Genomic DNA, 10,745 nt, shown 5'->3' on the forward strand with positions numbered 1-10,745 from the left:
AAAGGAGCTTTGGTTTCTTTCTTTCTTTTCTTTTTAAAAATAATTATTTTATTGAACTTTATTTATTTATTTATTTATTTTAATTTGACCAGATGGGGGTGGGGGAGAGAGAGAGAGAGAGAAAGAGAGAGAGAGAGTGAGAAGGCAAGCCTCCAGGTCCAGGACTCGAACCGTGGTCAGCCACATGGGAGTCCAGCCCCCTTAAGCACCACGCCACCTGCTGGCCCTGATTTTTTAATTTTAAAAAGTTTATTTAGTTATTTCTTGAGAAAGAGACAGAGACAAAGACAGACAGACAGAGAGAGAGAGAGAGAGAGAGAGAGAGAAAGAGAAAGAGAAGAGCATCCCTGGCAAGGTCTTCGCGCCCTGCAGCCAGAGGGATCATGGGTACACCTATACCTGTGTGCTTAGGTAGCCCTAGACACGAACCCAGAGCCTTCCCACATCACACAGCAGCACCCCTACTGCCTGTACAACTGTAGCTGGGCCCTTTCTTCTCTGAGGCCTTGAGGTCACTCCCTCACAGCAGTCATCCTGGCTTCTTGAAGTGGCTGGAGATTTCAGGGAAACCAACACCCCTCTGCAGAAGCTTCTCACTCGTCCCATCCCTCAGCCTCCCCTGACACAGAATCAGCAAGGTGGGTGGATAGAGAGATGGGCTGCTGCTTACGGGGCAGAGAACCAACTGACGCCCCTTGGGGACCTGCCCTGAACTTGTCTGGCCTGAGGGTGTGGCAGCTGGGGCTAGCTGAGAAAGACATGCAGCTATCTCCACCTGCCTGGCTCCACACCAGCTCCATGGAGGCTGGGCCTGGAGCCTGGAGGGTCATGTGACAGGCCAAAATCTCTGACAGTCACTGCCAGCATCACTCTAGCCTTCTGACTTCTTCATGTGTTCCAGGAACTTTTAACACCACCTACACTCAGGTGACACTACTGGGCCCAGGTGGAGGGTCCAGGCTGCTGTCTGCCTAAATCATTACAAAGTTCAAGCACAGTGGGTGACAGCAGTGCCTAGGCCTTGCTAGACTGGACCCATGACATACATTAGGTGACCAGAAGCTGGGGTGCAAGAAGCGCTCTATCCTCGCCAACCCTCTGAGGCCTGTCTGCTCACAGCTACTGTGGGCCGTGTCCGCAGGCCTGCTCTGCTCTCCCGAGGCTGCTGTGAGGACAGCCGGGATGAGTGGCACATGAAGGAAGGATGAGGGCCGAGACCCCTGGGGTTGCTGCAGTGACCCCACAGGGGCTGAGGCAGGATGGCCTGTCCCCTCCCTTCTGGTTGCTGAGCACTCACCCTCTCACCCTTTGGTCCTGCTGGGCCTGGAACTCCGATTGGTCCTGGAGTACCCTAGGGAGGTGGAAGAAAACAGAGGTGAGAGCCCTGATGCTGGGGGAGCCCGGGAGCTCCACCCGATACCTGGAGATGAGCAGGGTCAAAGGCCCAGTTTTCAGGGTTGGCAAGGCCTGGCTCATTCAGGGTGGTCATTTGACTGGGCCATGATCCACTTGGGTTTGGGTTTGGGGACCTCGAGAGAGAGAGCACCTCCCCTGCCTCAGAGCCAGATTTGTGGAATGAAACCCTTTCACTTCACTACCAAGCTTGCCAAGGCTGAAAACGGGGGAGACAGTTGTTTAGTTTGCTCCCAGAAGCACTTGGGAGGGAGTCGACCCCATCCCAGGGGTGGGGGCCAGGGCAGCACCCCATTGCTGACGCAGCTCCACATGCAGCAGGAGGGTCTTCATGCCACAGAGACCGATGCGGACGTACACACAGAGGCAGGAGTGAGAGGTCATCACCCACCCCACCTGCCCCCACTGTGGACCCCTGGCCCTGGCCTCGAGATGGGCTGGATTGGAGATTGAATGAGTGTGCCCTGGCTATCTGCCCTGGATGCCTTCCCTGACGTCCACCCTGGTGCTAGCCTGGCAGGGAGGTGTACCACGAGCTCTCCTGAGTCAGGGATCCAGGGCAGCTGGGGGCCGGGCCATTGAATTGCATTGCTCGGAGATGGCTGAGCTTGCCATGGCGCCATCAGACTTTTCTCTGGGTTCCTGGTTATAGCCTGACTAGACCAAGCCTCTCCCTCAGAGCCTCCTGCCACTCTGCCTTGGCGTCCAGATGAGGACATGAGTACCATGTGCAGGTCCCAGTGTGCTGACTGAGAGAGGTCAGGTGGTGGCAGAGCAACACCACAACTGGGCCCGCATGGGAAGCGTCCAGACTGGTGTCTGGGAGCCTGCCTGAGACATGCGAGGGATGGGACTGCAGGTGGCTCGAGGGGAGAAGACCCCTTTGGAGGTCCTGTTTCACTATTTTGCTGTCCTCTGCCTCTCTCTCTCTCAGAATAAATAAATAAACTTAAAAAACCTCAATGAAATATTCTTGGTGTTCCCTTTGCAACTCTAGAGGAAGGAGGGAAGCTCTGGGCCCTCGCAACAAGAGCACAGCTGAAGGTAAGAGAGGCCAGATGAGTGCAGTGGTGTTCAGCACAGGCTCTGAAGCCCCCGGGCCAGCCTCAGCCCCACCTCAAAGGCCTAAAACTCCCTATCTGGGGGGGACTTCTTAGTCTTTCTGGGTGGCTTTTCTCATCTGTAAAATGAGGACAGTGACATGAGTGTCTGCTCCTTGGCTGCAGCCAGGTCGAGAAGCTTGGTTGCATGTCAGACATTCACTGCTGAGCCTGACACCCCAGAATTACCTGTACATGTTACTACTGGCAGGGCAGGATGATTTTTTTCCACACAAATTTTCATTTAGGGCTGTGATACTGACTTTATGAAATAAGTGAAGCCTCAGGTCCAGGGGGACAGAGTGTATGAGCTGCACTGCTTCCCTCTGTCCAGTGTTTATGGGGGAGGCAGTACATTGCCTACCTCCGATTCTAGCCACGGGTCATCTCTAACCCTAATTTTGCACCTGGGATGGGTGTGCCATGTGAGGGGATGATGGGAGACAGGGACCGTGGTGGGGAGGCAAAGTTACTGGGTTGTTGGAAACATCATGACACAATATGACCCAATATGAAGATGTATAGGACACTGGGTTAGGAAGTCCACGGTGCCCCCTCTGCTGATGCATGGGGTGGGGCGGGGTGGGGCAACTGGAGAGATCTGTCATCTTGGGCCAGTCCCATCACCCCCTCTGCTTTATGAAGGCACAGAACAGGTATTCAATAGGACAAGGTTCTGACCAGGACACAGTTGGTTTTCCTATCTCCAAAAACCTGGGCTTCTGCTGGGATCTGCTGTAGTTTCCCACCAGGCCCCTCAGGAAGGCCACCAGGACCATGCTTCCACACATATCCCTCTACCCTGGCAGCAGGGCCTCCCCTCCACAGATGTGCCCCTGCACGTTCTTACTTCCCTGTCACTCCAGATAGCTCCCAGGTTTCTTGGCACCCTGCAAGACCGAGCTGGGACTCAGGCTAGAAGGTGCTGGGATCCTTCAGCTCTGGTTATGGGTCTCAGGTGGGGAAGCCCAGGCTCCCAGCCTGTTTTAGTCAGTGATCTTAGCACCCTCCCAGGGTGGAAAGGGGTTTCAGCCTAAAACTCAGAGCTTCAGCTCTAGCTCTATTGCTCTGATGGACTCACAGAACGCCCAGGGTGGGGACCAGAGGGTGGAGAGGAGAGACATTTTCTGTGATGCTTCCGTTGTTTGTCACAAGCAGAAGGATCAGATGCTTTTTGGCTAAGAGGAGGTGAAACCTGTTTTTTGGAATCAGGAAGAATGGGGACCCGATCATCCCTCACGTGCTCTGTAACAAATGCCCTTGTCGGGCTGCAAGGCAGCTGTGGTGCCCTTGGCAGTGGAAGGGGTGGTTACACTGTGCTCACAGGACACTGAGCTGGGACGGCCTCTGTGCTCCTGCATGCTCCTCTGCCCTCCCACCCCACACACACCAGACTGGTGGCTGCACAGGACACGGAGATGGACAGAGCTCACAGCGTGAAGACGACACAGCATGACGGGTACATACAGACACTGTTGTGTTTGGTGAGGACAGGTCATGGTCCAAACTCCCAGGGCTGGGTTCTGGGCTGGACTCAGTATTCCTCAGGACTAGGCTCAGAGCTGCTGGAGCAGCCTCCCACCCACTCCTGGCAGGTTTGAGATCCCTGGGTGCATACTTCGGGAATGGGCATTCAGAGGAAGGCCACTGTCTGGTTTTGGCCCAAAGAAAACACTTCTGAGCGCAGACAGTACCTTTCTGGTGTCAGTAGTGGGACAAGGCGGGCTTCACTAAGAAAATGAGACCACAGCAGGACAGACAAGAGGGATCACAGGCTGGGCGTGGGGTGGAGTTGGTGTGGAGGGTAATGGGGAAGTGGCACTCACCGGTGGCCCAGGTCTGCCGTCCAAACCTGAAGCTCCCTGGACGAAGGGCATAGTTTGACCAAAAGAAGGGGAAGGGAGAAACGGGAGGGAGAAAAAGGGAACAATGGGGAGGGAAGAGGTGAGTAAAGCAGTGACTCTGGACAGACATAAATGCTGGTAATCAAACACAATGGGAGAAATAAGCTTAGGAGGACAGGGGATGGTATTTACATGGAAACCAACAAAAACATGGAGACACTGAATGGTGTGGCCGACTGCTGAGCAGGCTCAGCAGAGACCAGTGCAGATGGCCCCCAGATTCCCTGTGGCCTCACTCCCCTTTTTCATTTTATCCTCACTCAGAATCCCCTCCCAAGGGGCACAGAAAGGAATTCACGGAGAGATATCTGGAGTCAGAGCTACACACTCTTCCCAGGATAGGGAGGGCATGGGGCCCAAGTGAAGGTGAGCGTCCCACCTCTTCCATACACTTGTTGAGGCTAGACCATGGTGGGGTCCCCTGGAGCTCAGCCTGAACCTGGGTTTGAAACCTGGGTAGAAGCTGGCCTATTTCTGCTTCGCCCCACTGGGAAGAACTAGCTCTCGAAAGATGTTTGTCCTCTCTCTGGCACTTTACAGTTTGCAAAGTTCAATACAAACTCAGCCCCTGCACAGGCTCCCAGACAGGAGCTGCTTTGCAGAAAAAGGCTCCAGAGGCAGCGGACCGGGACAGAAGTCCAAGACCATGTGTTCCCCAGAGCAAACGGGCAGGCAGGTGGGAAGCTCTGAAGACTCATCTGTCACTCAGTGTTTTCATGCCTTGCTGGGAAGTGACACTGGGGGGGTGGTGGGGAGAATGGGTTATGACACTATCCCTGCTGTCCCTGGGACCTGCCTAGGAAAACCAGAGGGGAAACTCTAAAGGTTCCCAAGTGACAAACCAGGGAGGAAGCAGCTCAGTGCGGATGGAATTCTTGAAAACTACTTCCAGCTGAGCCTCAGAAATGAGCCTAAATCTTGAGATTTTAAAGGAAGGGGAAAGTGCCAGAAAATGGAGGGCAGGGAGCAGCTTCCTCCCGGGGAAAGGGCTTGAAGGAAGCATTCCACAGGGACTTGCTTCTGTGTTAGAACCACGGACTTCTGGGAATCCTCTTGACTCACATGGCTGAGACCTGTGGTTCTCAACCCTGGCTGCAATGTTAGACTCCCTGGATGACGAGGCCAGACAGCAGTGTGCTGTGAAAACTGATGCTTTACAAGTGATCCCCTTGGGAAGGGTCTGGGTTTGTTTCCTGAGACGTCCCTGAGAACACTGGGCAGGTGCGTGCCCACAGTCCAGGGCTGATGGAAGCTCAGGGTGGATGGTGGCATCAAGATCTTGTCGGGGCTACTGTCTCTCTGTCTCTGTATCTCTCTGTCACTCTTGCTCATGAAGACATGAATAAACTTTAAAAAAAAGTATCTCCTGAGATGATGTTAAATAATACAGATGCCCAGGCCTCACCCCAGCCTGACTTAGAGCTGCAGAGAGTGGGGCCCAGGTAACTGCATGCTTGGAAAGCTCCCGGTGATTCTGGGGTGCAGTCAGCACTGAGAGCCACACCTACAGGGCAGGTAGGGGGAACCCCATAGGCTATGCCTAGAAAAACAGGCTGTTACGGTGGAATAAAACATTCGGTGCAGCCTGTAAACAGAACCGAACCTGGATCTCCACCTCCTCTGTCTACACAGCACTGATAGTCACTTGTCTTGAGAGGTCTGGAGTGGTGGGCACAAGCTAGAGGCTTTCGGGCCATGTGTGGGCCGCTGATATTCTGTGTATGGTCTGTAATGCCACCAATATTTTTGCTCTAATTGGTAGATTTCACGTGAAAAGCCAGATGGCTAGCTCCCTTTGAAAAACCAGGAGAGCCAGAAATATCAGCCCCTTCAAAACCACAGCCAGCTGAACTGAGAAGAGATACCTACTCTCTCATCCTGTGGTCTCTGCCATGCCTAATCGTCTCCTTGGAATCCATATTAGCTGTCTTCTATAAATATAAATCCTTGTTCTGCTGTTTTCTTAAGCTACGAAAAGTATTTCCCCGGACCCATGCCTCTGTCAAAAGCTGGAAAATGAAAGATGGATTGGGCACTTTGTCTTTCACCTGGCACTGTCTTTGTTTATATTACCCGTTTGGTCTCTGTCATTTATATTCAGCCCCTGTCTGAGTTCTCCATGTTGGGGCCAGGTAGGTGGACAAGCAGAGGTTTGTGGTTGAGTGGAGGCGGGGAGGCTCTTTAATGTAAGGGGTACTTATTCCTCCTGGACACAGCTCAGGACATGGGAAAATGTCTGCTAAAGTCATCAGCTTTCTGTGGTCTGTCAAGCCAATCAGCTTCTGAAACACTCCTACATTCGGTGCATTAACAAGAGTGGGATTGTACCTTTGGCTTTTGCTGTTTGGTTGCTGGGAGTCTATGAAGCAGACCTCCAAGCTCTGGGGTAATTGGACTTTCCTTTGCTCCCCTGCTCTTCATGGCTACTGGGGTGGGAACTGGCCTTGAGCCTGGGACAGAGGGAACCTGAGCGGCTGGAATGAGCTCTTGGCAAGGCTGTGGTAGGAGCAGCCTCTGCCTGGCCACAACCTCACATGTGACCTCAAGTGCCTCACTTTCTTCTCTGGGACTGTCAGTGAAATGAAAGATTGTCACTGTCTCTATCAGCTCTTGAAAACTATGCAAAAAAATGTCAACCTGTCTGGGGTGTTGGAACCTAGAGCTTTAGAATGGGTGGTGGGATGCACTCACCTGAGCACAGGTGAGGCAGTGAGAGTGCATCAGCCCTTTGGAGCTCGGAGTAAAGGACTTTACCCAGTGGAAACCCCCATAATGGAAGTAGGTGTTGTCCGAGCAGCCCCTGACTCTGACCTGGGGCCTACCACCCCAGGCAGGCAGAGGTCAGAGGTTCTCCAGGAAGCCTGGGCATGAGAAGCCTTAAGCCTGCTGGGCCACAAAACCTGGCTGTTTACATGGTTTTCTGCTGTGGCCAGTGCTTGAGAGGAGACAGCAGGGCTTCTTGTGGCCTCTCTGGGAAAACAGGAGCAAGCTTAGCCTCATCAGGGCCTCCTTGCCCCAAATCCGGTCACTTCTGGCTCTCCAGCTGAGTGTGCCTTGGGGTGGGAGTGTGTGTGTGGGGAGGTCCTGACTATTCAGCTCTGCTGGCCCAGAGGAGGCCCTTGGTAAGAGAATCAGGGCCTATGGCCCTGCCCCAGTGCAAAGCAAAGCTACTTGCAAGTCTGAGATGTTTAGAACTGCAGAATCTTGACTTGTTCAGTGGCCTTACCCTGGTGCCTGCCTAGTCCCTGGCCCAAGACCCCCAGCAGGGCTCCTTACAACAGCCTTGCTGGGTCCCAGGTACTTACGGGTAATCCCAGAGGACCTCGGTCTCCTTTTTCTCCCTGGATGCCCTTCTCTCCTTTCGCTCCATCTAGTCCTGCTTCCCCCTGGGAGAAAGGGAGACAGGAGGAGGTCTCAGGAGGGCATGTCTGCAGTCCTGTAGACAGGGGTAGAGTTTACAGAGCAGGGAGGAGGTGTGGCAGGTTGGAGACTCTGAGAATTCATTGTTTTTAATTTAATTAATTAATTAATTTTTAGGTTTTTACCATAGGGCATGTGCACTTGCTGGAAGAGATGGAGAGAAACAGTGAGAGGGAAAGGTGAGAAATCACCCCCAGGGGAGATAGGCACACGGCGATCCCTTATCCTGGACTCTGAGAATTCATTGTTTTTAATTTAATTAATTAATTAATTTTTAGGTTTTTACCATAGGGCATGTGCACTTGCTGGAAGAGATGGAGAGAAACAGTGAGAGGGAAAGTTGAGAAATCACCCCCAGGGGAGATAGCCACACCGCGATCCCTTCTCCTCCATTCTCTTCCTGGGATCTTGGGTACGCACGCACACATGCTGACTCCAGTCAGAGCCTTAACCACTACGCCACTTGTTGGTCCAAAGAATTCCTAATTCTTAGCCTGGCTTTGCCTCAGTCAGTGTCCTCAATATCCCTGTGGTAACTTATGGGTGCCGTGGGGACAAATCACAGGGTGGCTCCAGGTCAGGCTGTGGCTGTGCAGATAACATGCATGACAGGGAAACTGGGACCTTGAGATTTGCTGGCAGATGTCTGAAATGCCATCTTGGGAGCTCTGAGGCTCACAAATGAGCTGAGAGAAGAAACTGCCCCAAAGCCTCCTGCAGACAGCCAAGATAGGAGGCAAGGGCTGTTGCCATCCCACTGCCCCCAGGTCCCCTTATCCATTTGAAATGCTTTGGGGGAGACTGGGAGAGTCCCAGCCCAGAGTCCAGGGACCTGGACAGGGCTCCCAGCATATGCTGCCATGTCCCCACCTACACCTCACCATTTGCTAAGAACATAACCTGTCACTTTGTGGGGTTGATTGATAGGAAATTTCTGAACCCAAAGCATACTAGGTGTCAATTTTAGGTGTTCGGGGGTCCGTAGGACTTCTCTCTGCGCTGACTGAGCCCCACTGGCTAGAGTGACACATGCCCCATTTAGGGAAAAGGGGTAGCTGGGTCTGAAGCTCTTTCCAAAAAAACCTTCGTTCAATCGCTGATGCATCCCTGTCCGCTTCCGCCTCCCCCAGCACCTGCCACACGACCTCATCTTACCTTTGGTCCTGGAACACCTTGGAGCCCCTGCATTAGGAATGAAAACAAGCTGCATTAGAACTGCATTTCGGTACACAGCTGCCTTGTCCACAGGCTGCACCACAGCAGAGCGAGAGCTTGGAGCCTGCCCGGCGAGCTGGAAGGGAGTGCTAGGGAGTGCGTGTGCTCAGGCTTCCTGGGATAGAGTCCGAGCCAGTCTTCCTCAGCCTCTGGGCTGACAGAAAGCCTCTCTGTGGCCCCCATGGCTGACCTCGAATATCATGAAGGAAAGATTTGATGTAATCCAGCAAAAATTAAATAAATAACTTATGCAAAGTGCTCAGAACAGTGTCAGTAAGTTTCAGTAACCATTGGCTACCATCATTATTGCTACCACTGTCTCTGCCAATGACAACAGGGGACATGGTGCCTGGGATTGTGAACCATGCAGGGGCATGGGTCAGCAGTGGTTAATTTAGGGTCCTTGGGGGCCCTGGAGGTGCAATACAAAGGGGTCCCACGGTTACATTTCTGTAAGGGTGAAAAGGCCACTCCAGGAGAGCTGGTTTTCTATAGGTCATTTTCTTTATTAATCCTAGTCTTTGCGCCTGGTTAGCATGAAGGAGGAAGGCAAGGAGCAGATGTCTGAAGGCCAAGAGTTAAGTCAAGGTTATGCAGAGGTTAGTGACAAGGTGAGTCCCAGGTTGCATGCCAGCCAGCTGTTTCCGGGGACTAGCCAATACGCCTGGTGTCACTGTAATGGTGCTGTTTAACATGGGAGGGCAGAGAGGCATGAGAAAACTCCTCCCTGGGAAGAGGAGCTGATAGTGAGCCAAGGCTGAGGTTGAGCCTGAGGACTGCCAGGGGGAGGTGACATTAGGGACATGACCACAGTAGACTCCATGCTGATATGTCTTCCGAACTTACCGGAGGTCCTGGAGGTCCCTCTGGCCCTGGTGGCCCAGGAACCTAGAAGCCAAAAGGAATTCCTGTTATACTTGAAGTGGCCTTCCCTCCTGACCTGGCCCAGAATCCAGCTGGGGATGATGAGGCCAGAGAAGAACAGGGCTGCCCAGAAGAGGTCAGCCAGAGACTCCCCAACACGTTTCCCCCAAACTCCACAGGCTTGCTTAGTGTGGAAAACCAAAAACCAAACAAATGAACAAAAAATCATTGCCAGGAAATGTTCCCAATCATCTGTTCTTTCAGATGTTCTTGAAAAACCAGAAGACCCAGCAGCACTAAGTTCTCGTTCATGCGCGGCAGCGCTAGCCTGGGGTGGAATACGAGATTTCCCTTTTAGAACTGGGGTCTTCATTTTAGGAATGAGATTCAGGGCATGTGATCTTCGGTTTGCCCCAATCCCCGCCAGTCTCTATTGGCTTTAACCAAGGCTTCTTGCAGCCATTGTGGTTTGCCTCGTCCTTGTAGGCATTTGAGTTTCAGACACTTGGCTTAGAGGAGCTCAGTTATCTGGAACAGGGAGAGACTGAGATGTTTCTGAAAATATTCCTCAGGTTGCCCCCAGGATGCGGGCTGCTTGTTTCTGTTTCCCCTGAGGGCAAATTGTGGTAGAAAAGATCCTGGCTGGAGGCAGCCATGCAGCCTGGTGGCTCAGGTACCTGGATCCTATTATACATTCCCCACCTGGCCCCGGCGGCTTGAAAAACACACCATGCACACGTGTGTGCCCCAAATCCCTACAGGATGGAGAAATGGAGGAGGAGGGGTTGCAGTATGACCATGCTCTATTGGGAGGTATTTTCTCTTTCCC

The 10,745-nt window shown here is 52.8% G+C and overlaps 1 protein-coding gene across 1 annotated transcript in view; it reads right to left on the bottom strand.

The window, feature by feature from the left end:
- Window positions 1–10,745, bottom strand: part of COL13A1 (collagen type XIII alpha 1 chain) — a 164,506-nt gene that overhangs the window by 13,335 nt on the left and 140,426 nt on the right. The window contains exons 32-36 of the mRNA XM_014587967.2: window positions 9,899–9,940; window positions 8,993–9,019; window positions 7,723–7,803; window positions 4,340–4,375; window positions 1,298–1,351 (exon numbers count right to left, since the gene is read on the bottom strand). Of these exons, the coding sequence (XP_014443453.1) occupies window positions 1,298–1,351; window positions 4,340–4,375; window positions 7,723–7,803; window positions 8,993–9,019; window positions 9,899–9,940 (240 nt within the window). The remainder of the gene's footprint in view (window positions 1–1,297; window positions 1,352–4,339; window positions 4,376–7,722; window positions 7,804–8,992; window positions 9,020–9,898; window positions 9,941–10,745) is intronic.

Source organism: Tupaia chinensis, unplaced genomic scaffold, assembly GCF_000334495.1.
Source record: "Tupaia chinensis unplaced genomic scaffold, TupChi_1.0 Scaffold000250_1, whole genome shotgun sequence".
Lineage (NCBI taxonomy): Eukaryota > Metazoa > Chordata > Mammalia > Scandentia > Tupaiidae > Tupaia > Tupaia belangeri.